This window comes from Emys orbicularis, chromosome 1 (genome assembly GCF_028017835.1).
Source record: "Emys orbicularis isolate rEmyOrb1 chromosome 1, rEmyOrb1.hap1, whole genome shotgun sequence".
Taxonomy (NCBI): domain Eukaryota; kingdom Metazoa; phylum Chordata; order Testudines; family Emydidae; genus Emys; species Emys orbicularis.
In genome coordinates this window covers 59,217,200-59,243,216 of record NC_088683.1, presented here as the reverse complement: position 1 = coordinate 59,243,216, position 26,017 = coordinate 59,217,200, and the positions used below count along the sequence as shown (strand labels likewise).

Sequence of the window (26,017 nt, the reverse complement as noted above, 5' to 3'; positions counted from 1 at the left end):
CAATTTGAAAATGACACATACCACACCTGTAATGGAGACAGGTCAAATCTACTCTACTCTGATTTGAAGTGCCCTAAATCCTACTGTTCTTGTTTCATCACAAGCATGGATTTCATTTTGTTCAGTTGTTTTCCCATCCACAATAAGTTGTCAAGAAAAAGCTGAATGAATGGTAGGTGCAAAAAAGGAAAGTTTATTTGAAATTCATATCTTCTATTTACAAACAGTATCATTTTTATACAAGATCAATGTAGGTTATTCGTTCACTGTGGAGTGATCAATTTTTAGCCTGTGGTTTGGTCCATCAATATTTATATATTCTTTTATTATAAAACCTTTCAAGTACACAAGTCATTTTAGTCTATATAAGCTCTTATATTAAACTCAGCTATTGGATGTGAAGACAATGCAAGTTGGTCGTAAAATGGCACTATCGTGATCACTTACAAAATGACTGTATTAATGATACTTTACATTTATATAGCATTTTCTCCAAGGATCTCAGAGTACTACAAAAACAGGTCAAACAGCTTTTTCCTAAATGGGAAATTGAGGAAGAGAGATTAAATGGCGTGTCATTAGGTCATATGAGTCAGTAAAAGTGAACCCACATCTATCAATTCTCAGTTCTCTACTCTCAATTTGCATTGAGCAAAGTAGCTTAGTTTATTTTAAATGGGTATTACCATGATAACAGGTGTGACTATATGTCAAGGTTGCTTATGGTGGTGGGGGGCTGAGCTCAGCAGCCTTGGGGCTCACTTCTAGTTTATATCATACATTCTTCAAATCTCATGCTTCAGGGTTTCAGCTGGCTACCTGCAGGGGTCAGGAAGGGATTTTTTTTAATGATGTCCTTCCTAAAGCATCAGGGATGCCCACAGCTGGAGATGAGACACTGGACAGGAAGGACCAGGGCTCTGAGGTGACACTGAGTAGTCTCTCTCTCAGGTGCTTGGCTGGTTGGTTCTGGCTCACATGTAACTGGTGTAACGGATCACCATACGTGGGGCTCGGAAGGAATTTTCCCCCAGTCAGATTGGCAGTGACCTTGGGGGGAAGGAAAGGGGGGCGGTTCACCTTCTGCTGCAGCATGTGGGTGCGGGTCACTTGCCAGGATTATCTGGCTATATCTCACTTAAATCATTTCCCTGGCTTAGGCATTGGCCTGTGGCACTTAATAGTTTAGTCTCCTGTGGGCTGTACTATTTTAGTTTAATTTAGGTTGGTGGGTTGTGTGCGGGTGCTGGCCTGTGATATAGAGCCAGTCCGATTAGATGATCTGGTAGTTCCTTCTGGTCTTGAACTCTGACTATGACCACATGGAAAAACAGATTAATGGAAATTACCTGAACTCCGGCTGAGAGCAATATAGACTGACCTCTTCAGTTTGAAATGTTTTTGCTTAGACTAGCTCTTTTTGGTTTCTACTCTTTCTGCTTAGAAGCAATTTACCAGTCATCAATTTGTTTATCATGGTCTTCTTGTAACAGGTACATTTTACCCAGGGAGCTGCAGAAGCCTGGATTCTAGTCAGGAAATATATTTAGAAAATGAAGTGGAAATGGTATGGCAAAAGCACAATATGTTGCCATAAAAAGAACCTCAGCGTTCTTTCTCTCTAAGGCCACTGAAGAAAGTCTTATGGAAGTGATTTAAGATACCCGTTGTTTTAATCAGACATCAACTCCCTTAAATGACTAAACCATAAAGTCTTTGAGAAAGTTCCTTGCCTGGTGGCACAGTGGTGAAAGGCCAACAACAGATTGCACATATAGGCCACAAAAGCCTTGAATGCAGGAATAGCACCAAACTGGTAAGAAACAGATATCAGGCTTTTATCTCTTGTAGATGCTGCTGGACCTGCAAAAGTAGAACAGATGTGGATTAGTTACATTACCACAAGCACACAATATATATTGGCTAAACAAACCTTAAAGTGAAAATCTATGTACCATCTTAATGTCTGGCCTCCTGTTCTTTTTTTCATTCAGACACTGACTAGCAACTGAATACATTTTGTCAATGGAAATGGTGTCCCAATCACTCATTTTTTCATCAACATAATCTTCAATTGTCTTTTCCTCATCTTCAATTTCTTCTTTGATACTTAACTGTAAGAGAATTTGGTAGTGTTAAAATTGTTTTGAGTAGAACAACTTTTTAAAAGGAGCAGTGAGGTTTAAACTTGTGAGTACTTTACATTTTTCTGAGAGATAGGGTGGGTGAGATAATATCTTTTATTGGATCAATTTCTGTTGGTAAAAGACACAAGCTTTAAATACGTGCATGCATGTGTGCACAGACGTAGAGGACCAAAAAAAAAATAAAAAAAAAAATGCCACCATGGCTAAACAGCAGAGTAGGAAAGGCAGTTACAGGCAAAAAGGCATCCTTTAAAAATTGGAAATCAACTCCTATTGAGGACAAGAGAAAGGAGCATAATCTCTGGCAAGTGTAAAAATAGAACTAGGCAGCCAAAAAAGAATCTGAAGAGCAACTAGCAAAAAGACATAAAAACTAACAGCAATTTTTTTTTTAAGTACATCAGAAGCAGGAAGCCTGCCAAACAACCAGTGGGGCCATTGGACAATCAAGGTGAGAAAGGAGCACTCAAGGAAGACAAGGCTGTTGTAGAGAAGCTAAATGAATTCTTTGCATTGTCTTCACTGCAGAAGATGTGAGGGAGATACTCATGCCCGAGCCATTCTTTTTAGGTGACAAATCTGAAGAACTGTCCCAGATTGAGGGGTCAATAAAAGAGGTTTTGGAACAAATTGATAAACTAAACAGTAATAAGTCACCAGGCCTCTTCATCCAAGAGTTCCAAAGGAAATCAAATATTAAATTGCACAACTATTAACTATGATATGTAACCTATCGCTTAAATCAGCCTCCATACCAGATGACTGGAGGGTAGCTAATGTAAAGCCAATTTTTATAAAGGGCTACAGAGGCGATCCTGGCAATTACAGGCCGGTAAGCCTAATTTCGGTACCAGGCAAATTGGTTGAAACTATAGTAAAGAACAAAATTATCAGACACATAGATGAACACAATAAGTTGGGGAAAAGATAACACTGCTTTTGTAAAAGGAATTCATTCCTCACCAATTTATTACAATTATTTGAGGGGTCAACAAGCATGTGGACAAAAGTGATCCAAGTAATACAGTGTACTTGGACTTTCATAAAGCCTTTGACAAGGTCCCACACCGACTGCTCTTAAGCAAAGTAAGCAGTCATGGAATAATAGGGACGGTCCTCTCATGGATCAGTAACTGGTTAAAAGACAGGAAACAAGGGATAGGAATAAATGGATAGTATCACAATGGAAAAAGAGGTAAATAGTGGGGTCCCCCAAGAATCTGTACTGGCACCAGTGCTGTTCAACATATTCATAAATGATCTGGAAAAAGGGGTAAACAGTGAGGTGGCAAAGTTTGCAGACAATACAAAATTACTCAAAATGGTAATGCCCACAGCTGACTATGAAGAATTACAAAGGGATCTCACAAAACTGGGTAACTGGGCAACTAAATGGCAGATGAAATTCAAAGCTGATAAGTGCAAAGTAATGCACACTGGAAAACATAATCCTGACTATACATACAAAATGATGGGGTCTAAATTAGTTGATACCACTCAAGAAAGAAGTCTTGGAGTCATCGTGGTTATTTCTCTGAAAACATCTGCTCAATGTGCAGCAGCAGTCAAAAAAGCTAACAATATTAATAACCATTCGGAAAGGGATAGATAAGACAGAAAATATCATAATGCCCCTATATAAATCCATGGTATGCCCACATCTTGAATACTGCATATTGTTCTAGTCGCCCCATTTTAAAAAAGATATATTTGAATTGGAAGAGGTACAGAGAAGGGCAACAAAAATGATTAGGTAGGGGTATGGACCAGCTTCCATCTGAAGAGAGATTAAAAAGACTGAGAATGTTCAGTTTGGAAAAGAGATGACTAAGGGGGGATATGATAGAGGTCTATAAAATCATGAAAGGTGTGGAGAAAGTGAACAGGGAAGTATTATGTGAAGGGGTAAACAACACAAGAACCAGGAGTCACCCAATGAAATTAATAGGCAGCAGATTTAAAACAAACATAAGAAAGTACTTCTTCACACAATGCACAGTCAACCTGTGGAACTCATTGCCAGGGGATGGTATGATGGCCAAAAGAATAACTGGGCTCAGAAAAGAATTACATAAGTTTGTTGTGGATAGCCATTGATGGATCTATTTGCTAAGATCATCAGGGATGCAACCCCATCCTCCGGGTGTCTCTACATCTCCCCCTGCAAGAAACTGGGACTGGACGACAGGGGATGGATCATTCAATAATTGCCCTGAACAGACGTTCACTCCCTCTGAAGCATCTGGTAGTGGGAGATGTAGAGACACCAGGAATATGGGGTTGCATCCCTACGTTCTTTTAATACAAACTTAGTATAAGTTAATTATTTCAGTATAAATTCCATTTTAAATAGAAGTTGTAAAGCAATTTTCTGCTTTAGATGGAACACAAGCTGTGAACTTTTACCCAGTTAAGGCTCAACAGTCCCTTACTGAGTTCCCCAATTCTCCTGTTTGCAAAACAAAGATGTGATAGCTGTCATGAGATAGCTAAATTTACTTCAGGAAATGATGAAGGATGCGTGATGGAGTGTGACTGGTTCCTTTCTTTTGTTAGGAAAGGATTTACTTCTATGGAATTGTTGAGGCCCTTTTCCCAGATGTTGATGCCATGTGTCGCCCGTGGCCCAGAGGGGTAGGATAGGGCAGCTTCCTCAAAACTGGCCTTGTGTTTTTCCTATTCTTGATAAGGCTCTCTCCCACTAGCTCAAGAAACAAGGGTTCCTGCATTACTCCTGAAAGAAGACTTTGGCAACTGGATGCAGTGTCAGTACCTCCTGGGTGGCAACGCTGGGACTTCTCTAAACTGGAAACTATGGTTTGTTATAAAACAATTCTGGGATGAGGAGAAAAAAAAAAGTCAGTACCAGTAACTGTGGCTCCCGGTTTTCATCTATTGGCGAAAGCCCAGTTATTATTTCCAGTAAAACCTACAAGAAAACCAAAAGAGGTAACAGCTAGGAAAGCATCCAGAAACAGTTAACACATAAGTAATGTGAAACAAAGGAACAAGATCTTCTGTTTATATTTATAACAGTTTCAAGTGCAAGTTCCTAGGATCACGGCTTGCAAAGAAGAGCGCATTTTTGGACATAACTGGCTGACTCTTGCCTCTCATTTCCCCCATTTCTGGAAGAGCAGGTGAACTCCTTGTCTTCTCTCAGCCCATCCCTCCTAATGAGCTTCTCCATTTTCTCCCTCTCCTGCCTAGCTGATGGGAGAAATTGGTTTGTCACCCCATCTCTATTTCCCTTCTATTTTCACCTTGTGTGGGCATTCCCTGGAGTTCTTCCCCTGACCCCATATGGTGGTGTTCATTTTTCCTATTTACCACCCCCTTCCTCCCCAGCAGGTGGTGGGTGTTTTTCAGGTACTTAAACATTCTTCCTTGTCTTTTCATCCCCCAAGCTGATAGTCGGAAAGCAGGAGTTGACAGCTCTTGTGATGCTGGATAATCTGTTCATATTTGGGTTCACCACTTTCCTGAATAGAGCAAGGAGCACTAACACTCCACTCATACTGATTTACGAGCAAGCTAGGCATGAGGGGCATCAATTACTGTGCTTCAGCAGCACACAGCATTCAGGTTTGGGGTTGTTTGTTTTAAAAGCAGAAAAGTAAGAGAACCAGTTCCCTGTTCTAAACTGTGCAAGTGAAAACCATATTTAACATATAAATGTAACATCTTAAGGATTGTAAAGCCAGGATTAAATCTAACTGGAACGTAAGTTTGTGATCTTACACTGATGTTCCACAGCATCAAACTCACTTTTCAGCAGAATAGCAGCCACCAGTAGTAGATTTAAATGCCAGTTCTAATTAATTAGCATTTTCAAATACCTTCAAACAGCGCAACAAAACAAATATATTTACTCTTCAGGTACAAAGTGGTTTCCTTCAATCAGTAAACACGGTATATGCAAAACAAAACAGTGACAAATGCTGGGTTTTCCGTTTCATGAACTCTGGCTTGTAAACGTTTTTCATTTCTAAAAAGGAAGCAAGTACAACAGTTTTCTATTTGCTACTCACCACACCAAAACTGAAAATATCAGATTTGGGTGTTATCTCTCCACGCAGCGCTTCGGGTGCCATATAGGCTGCTGTTCCCACAATTCTATCTGTCATGATGGTTTGTGTGAATTTCACAGATGCCCTTGCAAGTCCAAAGTCAGAAATTTTTGGCACAAATAATTCATTTAGTAAGATATTTGCACTGAAAAACAAAAATAATGTTCTCTGTAGTAGTGGAATAACTCTATGTTTTCTATCACACTTCAAAAATCGTTTAAACATCTGTACCTGAACTGTACTCACTATTTTAATGGATATTTGGAATCTGGAGAACTCTCTGAAGTTGATGATTTACTTTAGTAAGCAAAATATATGCAAGTGATCTTTGATGGGAATCTACCATAACTATCAAAACAAACTGCTCACTAAATAAACCAGTAACTGGCTGGCCAGCAGACTAATCCATGCACAAGCTGTCTTGTAGACTAATAGGGAGCATAACTAAAGTACAGAAACTACTTAAAGGCTACTAATCCTGTTACATTCATGTCCCAAAATTCTAAGCACAGCTTGAATACTCCTCCTTTAAACTGGTAACTGACTTTTGGATACACTCAGCAATCACACATCAGCTGTTCTACAGTGGCAGCTCACGCCACCTTGACAGGAGCAAAGTTTTAGAACTCTAGCTATGGAAATTCTCATCTGGCCACGTCTTTGCAGCACAGACCCAAAAATAGAAATCTTTTGCAGGAAAAGTTCATGTCCTTGAATAATTTTTTGAAGTGATGTTTTGAAGGTCTGTTCAGTCTCACTAAGATTTCATTTGTGGAGGAAAGATGAAGCAGACTTTGGAAAGAGACACCATACTCAAGAGAGAGAAAGTATGTTCACACAGTGCAAGCATTAGGTGTAAAACAAAATCCAGAAAGACTGTATAATGAAGAGCAAGTTGCAAAGCCACCACGATACTTTGGAAAATGTGAAAAGATTTGGGGTCAATTACTTTGCATAAAACTGTTCGGTATACATATGTAGCTGTTCTGATATTCTCATAGGTGAAATAAAGTTGTCTTTAAAATGACTGACAAACAGGCCTTGAAATCTTAGGTAAACAGTCCTGATATAGAAAAATAGAAAACATTGTGATAAGAATTATATCAAAGTGGTATTTGTAAGAACTAGCCAACCTTGGCAAAGAGGACATATGTCACTTATCTTCTAGTCTATTCTCTTCTCTCTCTAAAATGCACTCCATGGGAAAATTTGTGGGCATTACTGAGCATTAGCAGTTTTTACCTTTTAACATCTCTGTGAATATGATTGTTTTCATGCAAAAAGCGGATGCCATTTGCTGTACCTTGAGCAATGTTACACCTTGCACTCCAAGGAATTGGTGCAGTGTCATCCTTAAAAGAGAAAGGGGGGGGGGAGGGAGTGAAAATACATCAATATATGTATTTTATTTACAAATATGGGTCCCAAAAGAAGAGGTAGATCTATGGAGGACTAGTTAGTACATGTTCCTTTATTCTTCATTCACTACATCAGTTTCTGCTCTCCACCCAAAAAAAATGTGCTTGTAATGGTAACTGAGAAGTCTGAGGTCTGGTCTATGTTTACAATTTAGGTCAACATGTCTACAGTGCTCAGGGGTGTGAAAAAAACCTATTGAGTCCCACAGCTATGCCTACCTCATCCCCACATAGACATGGCTAGCTCAGTGGAAGAATGCTTGTGTCGACTTAACTACTGGGGGAGGTGGTGTTCCTCTGGTGACAGAAAAATCCCTTCCGTTGCTGTAGGCTGCATCTACACTATGGTGCCGTAGCTGTGCTGCTATAGTCCCTGTAGTGCAGACATGATCTGATTTCTGATCCAGGAACATTTCTACTCCTGAAAGGGGAATGCAACAATCAGATACAGACAAAAGTGTCTGCACCACATTAGAAGATAGATGAAGGCCTCCTAATGCTGCATTAAACTCTTGAATAGCAGTACAGAGGCCTGATCCCAAGTCAATGGAAAGACTTGAAATCAATGGGAGTTAGGCATCTAGTGGGATTGTCAAAAATGCCTAGGTGCCCATCTGCATCTTAAGGCACCTAAATACATTTTAAAATGTGGCCCCTAGTGACTAAGACACCTATGTATCATTGAAATGGGGGTGGGGAAGAAGCATAAAAAATGTAAGAAATTAGAAGCAACGTTCATTTTGCTTCTGTCTCCTTTTGGGTCTAAAACAGAAAGATAGCTCAATGGGAGAGAGAGGGAGGAGGCATAGCTCAGTGGTTTGAGCATTGGCCTGCTAAACCCAGGGTTGTGAGTTCAAATCCTTGAGGGGGCCACTTAGGGATCTGGGGCAAAAACCAGTACTTGGTCCTGCTAGTGAAGGCAGGGGGCTGGACTCGATGACCTTTCAAGGTCCCTTCCAGTTCTAGGAGATAGGATATCTCCATTTATTTATTTAAGATTACATGGAGTTTAGTAAAGAGACTATAGTCTATAAAAAGCTGGTTTCGGAAGCTCAAGGAATAAAAATTTAAAAAGCTTGCCTCTGCAATCTCAAAAGACTGATTATCTTTAAAACAGAAGATATAGAAATATTATTTATATCACTGGGACATCTATCATCACTCCACTTGAGGCCAATTAATTTCTGTGCTAAACGGAGAGCAGACACTTTAGATTTTAACCATCCCTTGTGATTCCCTCAATACTGATAGAACACAGCAAGCCCCAACAAACAACTCTATATGACAGATCAAGATCTAAACTCCAGAGAGTAGGTTTGGGATGCCAAATAAACTTGAGGAGACACTGTTTATCACTAGGTCATTAACACTTTTTCCTTATCTCTCAAGTGACCTAGGGAAGAGGAAACCTTTTAGGATAATTAAAGACCTGACTTTGTAATTAGGGCAAACCCATTTGGATGTATTAAAATCTGAAGTGATAATAATCTGATATGTTTGATTTCTCCTGCATTGCTTTCAACATTGGTCTGACAGTTTTAGATGCTTTCAGTAGGTCATTTTAAAGACTAATAAATGTTTCTCTCTTTCTTCACATGGGTAGCAATATATAGATTTGTCAGGTTACATTTCCTCTTCCCACCCCTTCTTATTTTAAGAACTGCATTAGGTTGTTTCAAAACTTGCTCTTTATTGCTTTGATTTTAGCCACATACCGGCAATCGCCAAATTGCAAAATGAAGAGCTAACTACATTGGCAACAATTACATTCTAGATTTTATTTCAGCCTCAGCAGTCGCAACATCACATCTACACAACCAGAACAAATTGTTCCAGTCAATAAACATGAATGACAAAGTGAAAAGCTAATGTTCCTCCATTAAATGATTGCAAACGTACAATTTACCAGCACAAGATTTTCACTTTGGTTCATGGCACTAATTAGGCTGGGAGAATGCGGACATTTAACTCCTCCCATCCGTAGCCGAGTCAGCCACCTAGGGAAGAGGATTGACATGAATTCCCCTTTCTCCAGCTCAGCTCAGCCTAGGCTCTGTGTAGTGAAGGGGATGAGCCAAGAAAGCAGTGCCAAGTACCCAAGGAATTCTTGAAAGTCAGCAAGCATAATAAACATTCCGACAACCACCCATTTCCCGCTCTGGTCATTGGATGGAGAAGCCTTGGGGACATAATAGGGAATAAGCTTGGTCTCTCCCTTGCATGCAAGGTCCTGGCCTATTTCTGCCGCCCCTTCAGACTAAGGGTATGTCTACACTACGAAATTAGGTCGAATTAATAGAAGCCGGTTTTATAGAAATCGGTTGTATACAGCCGATTGTGTGTGTCCCCACATAAAATGCTCTAAGTGCTCTAGTCGGCGGACCGCGTCCACAGTACCGAGGCTAGCGTCGACTTCCGGAGCATTGCACTATGGGTAGCTATCCCACAGTTCCTGCAGTCTCCGCCGCCCATTGGAATTCTGGGTTGAGATCCCAATGCCCGAATGATGCAAAACAGTGTCGCGGGGGGTTCTGGGTACATGTCGTCAGGCCCCTCCCCCTCCGTCAGAGCAACGGCAGACAATAGATTCGCGCCTTTTTACCTGGGTTACCTGTGCAGACAACATACCACGGCAAGCATGGAGCCCGCTCAGTTCAGCTCACCGTCACCATATGTCATCTGGGTGCCGGCAGACGTGGGACTGCATTGCTACACAGCAGCAGCAGCTAACTGCCTTTTGGCGGTAGACGGTGCAGCATGACTGGTAGCCTTCATCGGCGATCTGGGTGCTGGCAGCCGTAGGGCTGCATTGCACCAGCCCCTTGCCTTTTGCCAGTAGATGGTGTATTACGACTGGTAACCGTCGTCATCGTACAGCAGTGGCTGGAACTCCGTATGTCCCCAAGTCCCCCAGTCATATTCTGCTGCCTTCACAATGACGATGATGGCTATCAGTCGTAGTTACCTATTACAAGTTGGATCATCGCACATTAGCAGAGTCTTCCCTGAGCAGCAGATCGTGCAATAGGCCTGAAGGCCATCGTCATCATACAGGAAAAATGTGGCTATCAGTCTTAGTACACTAACTGCCAAGCGCCCAGTATTTGCTGCCAAGCACCCAGAAGATGCTGAGGGCTATCAGTCATGCTGCACCGTTGTCTTAAGATGTAAAAAATAGATTTGTTCTGTATTCATTTGCTTCCCCCTCCCTCCGTCAAATCAACGGCCTGCTAAACCCAGGCTTTTGTGTTCAATCTTTGGGGGGGGGGGGCATTCTGTGTGACAGTTGTTTGTGTTTCTCCCTGATGCACAGCCACCTTTGTTGATTTTAATTCCCTGTACCTGTACGCCATGTCGTCACTCGCCCCTCCCTCCCCTGGTCCGTCAGATACTAGTTTTGCGCCTTTTTTCAGACCAGACGCCATAGCTAGCACTGGGATCATGGAGCCCGCTCAGATCACCGCGGCAATTATGAGCACTATGAACACCATGCGCATTGTCCTGGAGTATATGCAGAGCCAGAACATGCCAAAGCTAAACCAGGACCAGCCGAGGAGGCGATTGCAGCGCGGCGATGAGAGTGATGAGGAAATTGACATGGACATAGACCTCTCACAAGGCACAGGCCCCAGCAATGTGGAAATCATGGTGTTACTGGGGCAGGTTCATGCCGTGGAATGCCGATTCTGGGCCCGGGAAACAAGCACAGACTGGTGGGACCGCATCGTGCTGCAGGTGTGGGACGATTCCCAGTGGCTGCGAAACTTTCACATGCGTAAGGGCACTTTCATGGAACTTTGTGACTTGCTTTCCCCTGCCCTGAAGCGCCAGAATACCAGGATGAGAGCAGCCCTCACAGTTGAGAAGCGAGTGGCGATAGCCCTGTGGAAGCTTGCAACGCCAGACAGCTACCGGTCAGTCGGGAATCAATTTGGAGTGGGCAAATCTACTGTGGGGGCTGCTGTGATCCAAGTTGCCAGGGCAATGAAAGACCTGGTGATATCAAGGGTAGTGACTCTAGGAAACGTGCAGGCCATAGTGGATGGCTTTCCTGCAATGGGATTCCCAAACTGTGGTGGGGCCATAGACGGAACCCATATCCCTATCTTGGCACCGGAGCACCAAGCCACCGAGTACATAAACCGCAAGGGGTACTTTTCAATGCTGCTGCAAGCCCTGGTGGATCACAAGGGACGTTTCACCAACATCAACGTGGGATGGCCGGGAAAGGTACATGATGCTCGCATCTTCAGGCACTCTGCTCTGTTTCGAAAGCTGGAGGAAGGGACTTTCTTCCCGGACCAGAAAGTAACCGTTGGGGATGTTGAAATGCCTATCGTGATCCTTGGGGACCCAGCCTACCCCTTAATGCCATGGCTCATGAAGCCGTACACAGGCAGCCTGGACAGGAGTCAGGACCTGTTCAACTACAGGCTGAGCAAGTGCCGAATGGTGGTGGAATGTGCATTTGGACGTTTAAAAGCGCGCTGGCGCAGCTTACTGACTCGCTCAGACCTCAGCGAAAAGAATATCCCCATTGTTATTGCTGCTTGCTGTGCGCTCCACAATATCTGTGAGAGTAAGGGGGAGATATTTATGGCGGGGTGGGAGGTTGAGGCAAATCGCCTGGCCGCTGATTACGCGCAGCCAGACACCAGGGCGGTTAGAGGAGCACAGCAGGGCGCGGTGCGCATCAGAGAAGCTTTGAAAACCAGTTTTGTGACTGGCCAGGCTACGGTGTGAAACTTCTGTTTGTTTCTCCTTGATGAACCCTCCGCCCCACCCCACCTGGTTCACTCTACTTCCCTGTAAAACAACCACCCCACCCTCCCCTCCCCCTTCGAGCACCGCTTGCAGAGGCAATAAAGTCATTGTTACTTCACATTCATGCATTCTTTATTAATTCATCACACAACTAGGGGGATAATTGCCAAGGTAGCCCGGGATGGGTGGGGGAGGAGGGAAGGAAAAGGACACACTGCAGTTTAAAACTTTAACTCTTATTGAAGGCCAGCCTTCTGATGCTCGGCAATCATCTGGGGTGGAGTGACTGGGTGGCCGGAGGCCCCCCCACCGTGTTCTTGGGCGTCTGGGTGAGGAGGCTATGGAACTTGGGGAGGAGGGCTGTTGGTTACACAGGGGCTGTAGCGGCGGTCTCTGCTCCTGCTGCCTTTCCTGCAGCTCAACCATACGCTGGAGCATATCAGTTTGATGCTCCAGCAGCCGGAGCATCGACTCTTGCCTTCTGTCTGCAAGCTGACGCCACCTATCATCTTCAGCCCGCAACTTGCTCTGTTCATCCCGCGATTCAGCCCACCACCTCTCCTCTCGTTCATATTGTGCTTTTCTGTAGTCTGACATTGACTGCCTCCACGCATTCTGCGGTGCTCTTTCTGCGTGGGAGGACATCTGGAGCTCCGTGAACATATCGTCCCGCGTCCTCCATTTTCTCTTTCTAATCTTCACTAGCCTCTGTGAAGGAGAAACATTTGCAGCTGGTGGAGGAGAAGGGAGAGGTGGTTAAAAGAGACACATTTTAGAGAACAATGGGTACACTCTTTCACGTTAAATTTTGCTGTTCACATTACACAGCACATGTGCTTTCGTTACAAGGTCGCATTTTTCCTCTTATATTGAGGGCCTGCCAGTTTGGTGTGAGAGATCACTCACGCAGTGCCAGGCCACAGATTTCAGCTTGCAGGCAGCCATGGTAAGACACAGTCTTTTGGCTTTTTTAACCTTCTTAATATGTGGGAATGGTTTCAAACAGTAGTGCTCTCATTTCCCATACCAAGCACCCGTTGGGTTGGCCATTTAAAATGGGTTTGCAATGTAAAAGGAGGGGCTGCGGTTTCAGGGTTAACATGCAGCAGAAACCCAACTAACTCCCCTCCCACACACACCCAATTCTCTGGGATGGTCACTTCACCCCTCCCCCCCACCGCGTGGCTAACAGCGGGGAATATTTCTGTTCAGCAGAGCAGGAACGGGCACCTCTGAATGTCCCCTTAATAAAATTGCCCCATTTCAACCAGGTGACCGTGAATGATATCACTCTCCTGAGGATAACAAAGAGCGATAAGGAATGGATGTTGTCTGCATGCCAGCAAACACCGGGACCATACGCTGCCATGCTTTGTTATGCAATGATTCCAGACTACGTGCTACTGGCCTGGCATGGTAAAGTGTCCTACCATGGCGGACGGGATAAGGCAGCCCTCCCCAGAAACCTTTTGCAAAGGCTTTGGGAGTACATCCAGGAGAGTTTTCTGGAGATGTCCCTGGAGGATTTCCGCTCCATCCCCATACACGTTAACAGACTTTTCCAGTAGCTGTACTGGCCGCGATTGCCAGGGCAAATTAATCATTAATCATTAAACACGCTTGCTTTTAAACCATGTGTAATATTTACAAAGGTACACTCACCAGAGGTCCCCTGTGTGCCCTCAGGGTCTGGGAGCACGCCTTGGGTGAGTTCGGGGGTTACTGGTTCCAGGTCCAGGGTGATAAACATATCCGGGCTGTTGGGGAAACCGTTTTCTCTGCTTCCTTGCGGCTGTGAGCTATCTACATTTTCTCCATCCTCATCTTCCTCGTACCCCGAACCCGCTTCCCTGTGTGTTTCTCCAGTGAGGGAGTCATAGCACACGGTTGGGGTAGTGGTGGCTGCACCCCCTAGAATGGCATGCAGCTCCGCGTAGAAGCGGCATGTTTGCGGCTCTGCCCCGGACCTTCCGTTTGCTTCTCTGGCTTTGTGGTAGGCTTGCCTTAGCTCCTTAATTTTCACGCGGCACTGCTGTGCGTCCCTGTTATGGCCTCTGTCCTTCATGGCCTTGGAGACCTTTTCTAATATTTTGCCATTTCGTTTACTGCTTCGGAGTTCAGCCAGCACTGATTCATCTCCCCATATGGCGAGCAGATCCCGTACCTCCCGTTCTGTCCATGCTGGAGCTCTTTTGCGATCCTGGGACTCCATCACGGTTACCTGTGCTGATGAGCTCTGCGTGGTCACCTGTGCTCTCCACGCTGAGCAAACAGGAAATGAAATTCAAACGTTCGCGGGGCTTTTCCTGTCTACCTGGCCAGTGCATCTGAGTTGAGAGTGCTGTCCAGAGCGGTCACAATGAAGCACTGTGGGATAGCTCCCGGAGGCCAATAACGTCGAATTCCGTCCACACTACTCCAATTCCGTCCCCCTAAGGCCGATTTTATCGCTAATCCCCTCGTCGGAGGTGGAGTAAAGAAACCGGTTTAAAGGGCCCTTTAAGTCGAAAGAAAGGGCTTCGTCGTGTGAACGTGTCCAGGCTTAATTCGATTTAATGCGGCTAAAGTCAACCTAAACTCGTAGTGTAGACCGGGCCTAAGAGTGCTCTGCCCAGCTCCCTCTTTCCCTAGTGCTGATTCTTGAGGTTACAGAGACAAATAGCAAAAGATTTTCACACATACCCCTTCCAAAGAAAGCGGCTTGTCTACAAGCCAACTTGCATCAGTTTAAAGTGTTTTTTTGGTTGTTTTTAAACAGATTTATTTACACAAGCACAAGTTTGTACACCAAGACACTCAGGGCTTGTCTACACTCAGATGTTGCATTAGTTTTAAGTCAGTTTTTAATATGATTTTACTAAACCAATACAAATCTAAGTGGATACTTTTATAGTGGGTTAACCCTGGTTTATAATGGCTTAGTTTGGGGCTTGCACCAGTTTAACTAAATTTGTTTAAAGTCACACCTTTAATAAAAACAGTGAGATTGTCTTTTACACCAGACCTTATTTCAGTTTAGCTTGATCAGTTTTCTACAGGATTAAGCTAAAATGAAATAACCTACTCTTAAACCAAAATGAAGAATATCTATAAGCAGACTTGCAGTTTAAAAAAAAAAACTAAACTAAAAAAAATCAATTTTTAAAAAATCCCCAACAAACACCTTTTCTGAAACTGGTGCACGTCTGTGTGTAGTCTAGACTGGCATTTAAAGTCTTAACACTGACATAGTGGTTAGCTTGCTTATTTCATGTCTACAGGTAAAGTCTATTTAAAAGTTACATTATAGTTTTTCTTAAATGATTAGATTTTTTTGGACAATTGTTTCCCTCTTGAGACTAATGCAAAAGAAACCAATCACCAATGTCAGAAAGATGTGATCTTTCAGGTCTCTTTTCCTGAACAGGAAGTTCTTGAGATGAATGTGTATACTGTCAATTTATAATCTTTGAATAACTAGTTTTATTACTAACCCACTATTTTTTGTTGTTGAAGTCTTCTAAAGGGGCAATACTAGATTATGGTTAGAAGGAAGTTATGCTCATTTGGCTCAGCACTGTACTGGGAAACTACATGAAGTAAGAAGCATTTATTCTCATGTTTATACTGTAAGTTACATCTGTAAATCAAACTGACATTTCTGTGCCAGCTAACATTTTCTCCCTCATGTAGGTAGCTGCACACGTGCCAAAGACGGATGGCATTTATTAGTTACTAGGAGGCTCAAGCCTACAGGATAAGTCGTTTCCCTAGATCAAAAGGAAGAATTTTACTTACAGAAAATATTTATTGCTTAAATACTACTCTTCTGCTTGCTAAGCCTGGTTTACAGTTTTTGACACTGACTCCCATGCTCTGGAAGTTTCAACTGATGTTACAAGGACAGAGACTAGGGCAAGAAACAAAGACTTAGATGCTGTATGCCTGACAAAAAATGGTTACAATGGACAGGGTGGGAAAAGAGCAACTTATCACAAAAGATAATAGATTGCTCTATGAATGATGCCATTTAAAAACCAAAGAACTCTGGCACTCACTGATAAAGTTACAGGTTTTTAAACATTTCACAAAACTTTCAGACTTTTTTCAGTCTCTCGGGGAGCTGCCATTTTTCAGACAGGTTGTTAAAGACAATGGTCTAGCTTGTTCTAATTAATTAATATTATATCTGATCTCTTAATAAGTTAAAATGTTTGTATAAAATGTTAACTGTATTTGCCTTCCAGCTGGAACATAGTAGAATATCATAGCTTGACCACTTCAAATCCATTAGTGTCTCAAGGACATTAGAATAAACTTCTAGTCATTGACAGAAGTAGAAGACAAAGTTAGAAAAGTAATAATAAATCTCACTTACCAGACAAGCCAGTCTGTCAAGCAATGAACCATTGGGCATGTATTCGTAAACCAGACAGGGCTGATCACCATCACCTGAGAAACCAAGCAGTTCTACTAGGTTCTCATGTTGACATCTGTGGCAAAGAGAAACCTTAATTATTAGTTCTGCTGCATGATACTTCTAACATTTAGAAAAAAAAGTTTAGTCCTGTTAGTGGTTTGGTATGGATTATTGATTAATAAGACATCAGATAACTCAGCTCAATTAGTTTATTAATCAAAGGTAGATCAGCATAACCAGAGAGGTTCATACATTATCAATCTGTGGGAAACAGAGTTGTAGCAGTTCAGTCCGTCTCAAAGTGAGAGCTTAATTTGACCTATAGTTATAGTCCACTTGTTTATGACAAGTAGAAGATTAATATATCTTACTCCCCTTTTTTTAAATCTAGCTTCATAGCTATTTTTCAGGGTGCAAAGACATCTGTATCAACCATATGCAACAACATTCCAAGTGTTAGTAGACTACACAATACAAGTTGCAGGTAGAGACATGAACTGTTTTGTGCTAATGGTACCCAATACAGACAGACAGAGACAGAGAGAGAGAGAGAGAGAGAGAGAGAGAGAGAGAGAGAGAGAGAGAGAGAGAGAGAGTGTGTGTGTGTGTGTGTAAAAAACATTCCTTAACAGAACATACATCTTATTTCTGACACACTCCACACATCTGGAGAACAAACATTGGAACAGTTTAACCATTAGTAAATTTCTACAATAAAGCTTAGCATGATTACAAAGCATTCTAGGAATTCAGTTCATAGTTTTACAACTTAGCCTTAATGCAAACCATTTTGGAAATACATGACATTGGCTAACAGCCCGCAAACCTGAAAACTCAATGGGACTACTAAACTGTGTAGAGTTAAACATAAACCTAAATCTTTATCTTGAGCCAAAAGGATCCACAATAGTTTTGCAATGTTTTCATTTAACAGTTTCCAAACTATCCCATGCAAAACTACAGCAAGGAAACCCTAAGGCAGCATGCTAACAAGGAGAACTCTGCAAATGTAGGTAGTCTATACCTACAGTTATGCTAAATTTGCATGACTTAGTACCTACTTTGCCATTATTTTTATTTCTTGATCAAACTGCTGTTTCAGATCTTGAATGCTTACATCAACCATCTACAAAGAAAATATTAGTTCTCCATTAATTTTGTAGGTGATATTACATACAAAACAAGTTTATTGCAAATCTTACTTGGGGACACCTCTTTTTGTAAACATCCTTATCACACATCTTTGCTGACCCAGAAAGACAGTACTGATTCGTATTCAGGTGGTTACTCTCACAGATGCAAACACCTCGCCCCCCCCCTCCCCCAACCAACATCCTCCTGTAGAAACTGATGGGCAGCCTCACCCATGCCCACATGCTTGCAAGGGAATTTCCTATTTGCCACTGCACTGGTCATTGCATTTCAAGTCCTATTTAACAGAACGTTTTCCTCCTGTACTCATGCTAACGGGGAGGAAGGTTGCTCTTGTGACTAAAGCACAAGAGTAGGAATCAAGAAATCTGGGCCAAAATTTAACAAGAAAAAAAAAAATCAGATGCCTAAAGTAAGACTCCTAAATCCATGTATAAGCACCTAAGCTGAGCACCTGTTGAAGTCAATGGAAATTAGTTGGTGCTCAGCATTTGGGGATGGGGGTGGAAAATCAGACCACTTCCTTAGTCTATATTTAGGCACATGTTTTAAAGTCATGGAACTGGATCCTATTCTTGGCACTATCAGAGATTTCCTTTGTGACCTTACAGAGTCAGAGTTTAAGGTCAGAAGCAATCACCAGATCATCTAGTCTGACCTCCTACACATCAGGTCACTGAACCCCATCCCGTTATCCCTGTATTGAGCCCAACCAAAACATTACAGTCCTCAGGAAATTAAACTACTGTGTACCACAGGCAGAGAATAGGAGCGAATGAATGCACCAATGCCAGAGGCCCCTTCAATGGCAGGGAATTGATTTGATAAAATAGACCCAGATGATCCTAGCAAACAACCCCTACCTATGCCACAGCAAAAAAAACGATGTCCCTTGCCAATCTGACCTGGTGGAAAATTACTTCCTAATCCCCAAAATAGCTATCAGTTTGATCCTGAGCATGTGAGCAAGACACACCAGCCAAGCATCTGAGAAAGAATTCTCTGTACTGCCATGGAGAACTGGCCCACTGCACACCATGTCCCATATCCAGCTGTGGCCGTTTCTGATGTTTCAGAGGAAGAAGAAAACAAAACCTAGAACTCCCTGCAGGTGACCAGCTGAAATCCTGAAGCATGAGATTTAGGGAACATAAAACACAGGACTGGAAGGAACCCCATGAACCACTGAACTCAGCCCCTTGCCCCTGCAGGTAAGCCCTTCATACCATCTCACTCTTAAATGTATCAAGCTCTATCTTAAAACTAATTAGGTTGTTTGCCCCCACTAGTAATATTGGGAGGCTATTCTAGAACCGTACTCCTCTGATGGTTAGAAAACCTTCTAATTTCTAGCCTAGATGTATTCATAGCCAGTTTATACCAATTGTTCTTGTGACAACTTTTTCCTGTAAGTTAAATAGCTCTTCTCCCTCCCTGGTTTTTACCCCCTTGACTAAATAACTTGGCTTCTCTGCAACAGGGACTTTTCTCAGGGGGTCAATGGAGGATGTTCTCTCCATTTCCCCCTTGCGGATGGTTACAGTGTAACATTTATAAAATAAAATTGTGCCACTACTTGTGATGGAATCATTGACACTATATAGTTATTCTTTATCATTGTTACACAGTATTCTCTTGTTCTTTGAAATGCTGGTTAGAATGACAGAATTTCTTTAGGGTCTTCCATACAGAACTTGCACCAGTCCCCTTAGTAACAAAAAAAAAAGTAAGGCTGTAGACTTCTCTCCCCCTTAAATTTTCAAATCCTCCACAGCTAAGATGGTGGTCTGGACACTGAGCCTCAAGGGCCTGGGATAAAAAGCAGCAGTAAAATATTAGGGGAATATCAGAACTCTTACAGGGTTGTAGAAAGACATTTATTACCTTGTATGACAGATCAGTTTTACTGTATGTGTTTGTAACCTGAGTGGTCCCACTGATTTCACTGGGACCACTGGTGGGGGAAGAGGGCTGCAGAAGTAGGCTCCCATTGTTCAGTTTACTAAGAGCTACAAGACTGCACCCTTGGAAAGAGAAATCTGGGGTCCTAAACAAAATTCCGGCAGCTGAACCTTAACTTAAGATATTTTACTCAGTGTTTCAAGATGTAGCAGCACAAAAATGCAGATAAAAGCTTATCTTTTTCACTTCCAATTTGAGACAAGCTACATTCTCCTCCCAAAATAAACATGTTAGTTGCACTGCTCTTCTGAATACCCATGAATGACCATGTAAATTACTTTAAAAGCTAAAAACACAGAACAATATGTACTAACCAATATTTTTCAAGAACTGAAAAGATTCTTTCCTTAGCAATTCAATCCTTTCCCATTTAGAAAAGGTTATTTTTTTTACGGTGTGGTTTTTAATGGAGCTTGAAAATGAGATATCACAGCATTATTATTAACTTCCTTGATTTATAAGATAACTGGATCTAGGATGTCAACATAGCAGCTAGATCACCTGTTTTTCCTCTAATTGCAATACTGTGCTTAATAATACAAAAATAAATATTTATACTTAACCAGCAAGTTTATAATAGATAAAAGTAAAAATATTAATGGAATGTATATTTAGCTTGTGGGGTCACTCACCCAGTAATGAGGTGGAGAGCTTAAAACAAAAAACAAACACACACCAGACACATCTGAAGCACAGAATCACAGAAATCAGAATGGGAAAGACTTACAAAATCATTGCTCCAACCCTTACCAGTACTGGATTATTCCTTACAATAGTTTCTTGGCCTTTAGAAAACTCTTTTTAAAAATGGAGCTTCCACATCTTACCTTAGAAGCACCTAAGTTGAACTAGGATAAAGTTACAGTGACTACCCATTCTGAAACTTCAGAGCACAAACTGATCACCAGGCCAAGAAAAACTTCACCTCTACAATTTATCTATTTCAGTTGCATACTACTGCATCATCTGGTATATACCACAGTAGATGAGGGAAGTTACAGTCATCCTCTGAAACATCTAGTATCGGCCCCTTTGGAGACAGACATCTCAGTAGATGAGCCATTAACCTCTTATATAGCAAAACCTATGTTACTAAAAATCCCAACAGGTGACTAACATTTTGATGAAAGAATAATGCATTTAAAAAAAAAAAAAAAAAAAGAATTCAAATCTGAGAAAGATTCTCACCCAACTGAGTTTTCAATGATGTCAAATTCTGGAGTATCCCTGTCACTTATAAAAATACTGAATATGTCCACTTAAAATACACACTAGTAACACCATAAAGCATATGACGCTCATACAAAATAGTTATGACAACTTACAGCAGCAAGTTTTTTCACTGCCACAATTCTGCCATCGATGTAGCCCTTGTACACAACTCCAAAGCCTCCTTCTCCCAGTTTATTACCTCCAGCTGATGTAGGTCGTTCATCGAAGTTGTTTGTAACATTTTTCAACTCATGGAACCAAAAGCTGTGGAAACCTGAAATAAAGAAACATTTTGGATGGAACTGAAAGGTCAATTTTTTATGTAAGCCACTTCGCACACATGTACCTATCTCCCTGCTTTAGCTCTATTTAAACAGATTTCCCAGAGTACAAATAATGGCATTGTGGAGCTTTAATTTTGGATTCATTGTGAGTTTTAAGCCAGAATTGCTCTCTCTGAGTAGACACCAGAAAGTAAGAAAAGCAAACAAATTACAAGTGAGTTAGCTATTCTTTGATAAAGTACCTGCAAGTAGTGAGCAAAGTTGAGTACAAATATCTTCCAGTTCCTTGTGTGGAAGAAAACAGATATACAGTCAATTCAGTTTTAATTTTAGAGCTCAGGAGACTAAAGCGTAGCCCATGAACCAAGTACTCCAACAGTCCATCCTCATCACTAACATTGATGTAGAGCACATTGGAATTAGAAGCTTCTATATCCAACACTCCACCTCAGTGGCCTTGTTAATATCAAGATGGAGCATGCATACTGAAAGTTTGATGACCACAGGCCAAAATCCTTTTGTGCAGGCAGCACAAAAACTGGACAAGGGGTCAGAGGCTTCTTACAGGGACTTGCAAAGGCATATCAAAATCTGGCCCCTTGGTTGCTATACAGTAGAACCTCAGAGTTACGAACACCAGAATTACAAACTGACCGGTCAAGCATACCCATCAGTTGGAACCAGAAGTACGCAATCAGGCAGCAGCAGAGGCAAAAAAAGCAAATACAGTACAGTACTGTTCTAAACGTAATCTATCCAAAAAAATAAAATAAAGGGAAAGCACCATTTTTCTTCTGCATAGTTAAGTTTCAAAGCTGCAGTAAGTCAATGTTCAGTTGTAAAACTTTTGAAGGACAACCATAACATTTTGTTCAGAGTTATGAACATTTCAGAGCTACGAACAACCTCCATTCCTGAGGTGTTCATAACTCTGAGGTTCTACTGTATGTTCTTTTTACTTCTAGAACTTGGGTAAAGGATATGTGCAATGATGGAAGGCGGCAGCAGCTGAAGCTGCATTTAATTTTACCCAAGTGCATACCTGTGTCACTAAGTTGCAGACTGTTGTTCTCTTGAGGTAAGCAGGAAGGAGCTGAAAGTTGTCCCTCACTACTCTCAGCTAAAAGAGGTGTTGCAGATATTACTGGTTTTTCCTGTACAGGCATAGTTTTATCTATAGGCATAGTTTCTTGTGAAGAAAGAGGTACCGTAACATCATCTGCCACCCTAACAGCATCTGCAAATAAAATTAAAAATATATTGAAGAGTGCTGGGAAACAGAAAATCATAGGTTATGTAGCATCAGCATTTAGTAAAGGCTGACATATCTAAGCTTCACTAAATGTGACATGTTCTGTATGTGTCTAAAATTTAAAAATATATGCCCCTTGTAACATCCTAAACAATTACTTTTAATCTTTATTATTAAAAAAAAATAAGTCAGGAGAGATGTAACCACCTTCAGTTATCATTTAAACAAGCTAGTCATTTCATTTCTTTTAAATAGATTGCTACGGTGAAGTTACAAAAGATCTGTGTAAATGAAGAATGCAATATATAGATACCGTGGAGAACAGAATTACCTGGAAGCAGAAGGCTAGCTGGTGCTAGGAAGTGATTCCTGGTCAATAGCTCCACAAGATCACCAACTGTACAGTTTGATGTTCCCCAGTCATAGAGTAATTCACAGGTGGGGCTCTTACCCATCTTTATTAGCCCTTCAAATCTCCTTAAAAGACAAATTAAAATCAAATTACTTTTTTAAATAAGAAGTGACCTGCAAAGACTGGGGGGGAGGGGGAAGGGGAAGGGAGGTGAGAAGGAGGGTGATAGGTTTGCATCCTTTCTGTGTTTCTTCATGGCATAAGCAGGAGACCTGAAAAGTTTATTTAAAAAAAAAAAAAAAGAAAAAAAAAGAAAGAAGCAGCAGCAGCAGCTTTCTTCTGTTTATACCTCATATTTTAATGGTAGAAAAATAAATCCTTTTTTCCTGTTTTTGCAAGAGGGTCCTGCTGGAAGACCCAGGTAAGTCGACTGGGAGCCTTCTCAGCCCTCAAATGAAGGGGAATGGGTGTTGAATATTTAGCAAAGAGAATGTTTCTTCCACCTGTTTGTTAGGTGTTCCAGTTAAGAAGCTGTTAAGAAATTTTAGACAGCTTGACTAAATCCCTCAGGTAGGTTTCACTTCCTTGGTATTCATCATATCATACAACTAGTGCTTCAGTTATTCATAAAGTCTTCCAGAAAATGCAGGGTAACAAGACCTAATGTAAATAACAACAAAGAATACACATGCAGAAACAAAAATCTCTTTCATCAGAAAGATCACAAACCCAATTTTAAAATACGTCTGTGCAGATCATTTGAGCATTCTTCCAAATACACACAATATTGCTGCATATGTGAACAACTACATGGTGTGTTATCAAAATAAAAATAATTCTTATAATTTTTGTTCCATTTTGACTTTGAGTTTGCTTGGACTATTTAACTTGAAAGGGACAGAAACTGAATGAAACTTGAACCTAATTAAATATCTTCACTGCTTTATTATTATTACAGAAAGACAATTGAGGCTTTAGTGTTAAAAGGGTACTAAAAATACGTAACAATTGGGCTTAAAAATTTACCCTAATTGTGAGCTCAACTGTAAAAAATTATGTGAAAGTATATAAGATGTTACAATATCCTATAATAATAAATGTTGATGGGAAAAGGTATGAAAAGGAGACAGACTGAAAACTAAAAAATAAATTAATCTAAATAAAAGGGCCTACTGATATGGTTCAAGGGCTATGTTAAAATCATGCTTTGTAAAAAATAGAAGATATGGAACCAGAAATTAAGGAACCAAAGTTGGTGTGTTGGACATTAGACCCAACTGGTAGACAAAATAATGAGGGGATGGGCAATTCCACCCCTCACTCCCTTTTGGGGTCCTTAAAAAAAGAGACTTTAAGTGAATAACTCAAGTAAGAGACTAAACAATCAGTTTTTTAAGTAAAGTAAAATGGCTAATAGCCACTGATGGACCTATCCTCCATGAATAAGGATAAGATTTTGTCATGGAGGTCACGGATTCCATGACTTTCAGAGACCTTTGTGACATTTTTTGCTTCAGCTTCATCCCTGCAGCTTTAAGCGGATGTGGCCCCCGCAGCTGTCAGCAGCTGCCTCAGACAGAAGGGGCTGGAGCTGTCAGTCCCTCCCCTTATTTCAGTAAAAGTCACAGGTTTCCATGAATTTTTGTTTATTGCCCGCGATCTGCCTGTGACTTTTACTAAAAATAACTGTGACAAAATCTTAACCTTATCCATGAACATATTTAGTTCTTTATTGAACCCAGTTATACTTTTGGCCTTCACAACAACCCATGGCAATGATTTCCACAGGCTAATTGTGCATTCTGTGAAGAAGTACTTCCTTTAGTTTGTTTTAAACCTGTTGCCTATTAACTTCATCGACCCGTAGTTTTCTTGTGTTATGTGAAGGGGTAAATAACACTTCCCTAGTCACTTTCACCACACATTCCTGATTGTATAGTCCTCTGTCATATCCTCCTTAGTCATCTCTTTTCTAAACTGAACAGTCCCAGTCTTTTTAATCTCTCCTCATATGGAAGTTGTTACAAGTCACAGGAATAAGGAAGTGACATCTACATTAAGTCACTCAATTTGATTAAAAACAACAAATCTATTTTCTCTTGACTTTTATACAATACCTTATATGCATTTGGTTGTATCTGTCTTCGCCAGAAGGGTCTTTTATATCTACTGCTAGCTTCTTCCATCCTTCTTGTGGATCAATGAAATCAGCCAGTTGCATCATGAGTTTATAACCAATGCAGCGCACGTATGTTGAAGGAGTTATGGATTTGCTCATCTTCCTAACAAATGCATTGCATCCTTTTAATACAGGTTCTTAATTAAAACTACAATTGACATATGACTCACTGTTCTCTCGTTTTAATTCACTGGTTTTTAATTGCACCATCGCCTGCTTTCATCTTCTTGATTCTTGCCACTACTCTTTCCCCTCTTTCTTCCAGTTCCCCTGTGTTAACATTTATATTACGGTACTAGAAATCAACTAGGCCAGAGCTCCATTGAGTTAGGTGCTATATAAACATGTGCAGTCCTGCATTTATGTCCATCTCCAAGTCCCTCCCAGGTAGCTCACTTTCCCCACATCCTCTCTCATCTCAGTTCCACATCATGCCTTCTGCCCCAAAATAGGTTTTAAAAGTTGTACATACTCAACTTACTTCACCATGTGACATTATTGCTATCCCCGTCAGGCTTGCCGGGCCATAGTACATTGAATTGGGCCCGCCTCTCTCTCTCTCTCACACACACACACACACACAGAGCGAGAAAAGAAGAGAGCAGTGTCCGACTACCACGGGACTTACAGCGAGTGCAGGTAAGGCTAGGTCCCGGGCCTGCTGGATCGGGCCTCAGGCTCTGAACTCGCTGGGGCAGGAAGCAAATGGTCTCTGGGTATCTTGTACAGCGCCGCAACTAGGGCGGGGCGAGCGGGGCAGCCGCCCAGCCTCAGAGCCGCCGGGGGCGCACAAATGGGGCGGTGCAGGATCGGGCCCAGTGGCATC

The 26,017-nt window shown here is 41.6% G+C and overlaps 1 protein-coding gene across 1 annotated transcript; it reads right to left on the bottom strand.

Annotated features, from left to right (window-relative positions):
* Positions 1 to 1,760: 1,760 nt before the first annotated feature.
* IRAK4 (interleukin 1 receptor associated kinase 4) lies at positions 1,761 to 25,887 on the bottom strand. The gene is made up of 12 exons (XM_065407392.1): positions 25,820 to 25,887; positions 25,130 to 25,294; positions 22,992 to 23,137; positions 22,451 to 22,645; positions 21,238 to 21,398; positions 17,860 to 17,924; positions 16,757 to 16,871; positions 7,460 to 7,569; positions 6,179 to 6,362; positions 5,014 to 5,076; positions 1,956 to 2,114; positions 1,761 to 1,863 (listed from the first exon to the last, which is right to left on the bottom strand). Exons 2-12 carry the CDS (start codon positions 25,288 to 25,290, stop codon positions 1,831 to 1,833), a joined length of 1,392 nt encoding a protein of 463 aa, XP_065263464.1. The 5' UTR covers positions 25,291 to 25,294; positions 25,820 to 25,887; the 3' UTR covers positions 1,761 to 1,830.
* Positions 25,888 to 26,017: the final 130 nt, after the last annotated feature.

Bases quoted from the DNA above. Each gene is read 5' to 3' on its own strand.
- IRAK4 (XM_065407392.1), bottom strand. From the start codon at position 25,290: ATGAGCAAATCCATAACTCCTTCAACATACGTGCGCTGCATTGGTTAT. The intron at 17,925-21,237 runs GTAAGTTGTCAT...TTTTCTTTGTAG, and splicing joins CAGTGAAAAAACTTGCTGCT to ATGGTTGATGTAAGCATTCA. The intron at 6,363-7,459 runs GTAAAAACTGCT...TTTGTTTTTCAG, and splicing joins ATTCACAGAGATGTTAAAAG to TGCAAATATCTTACTAAATG.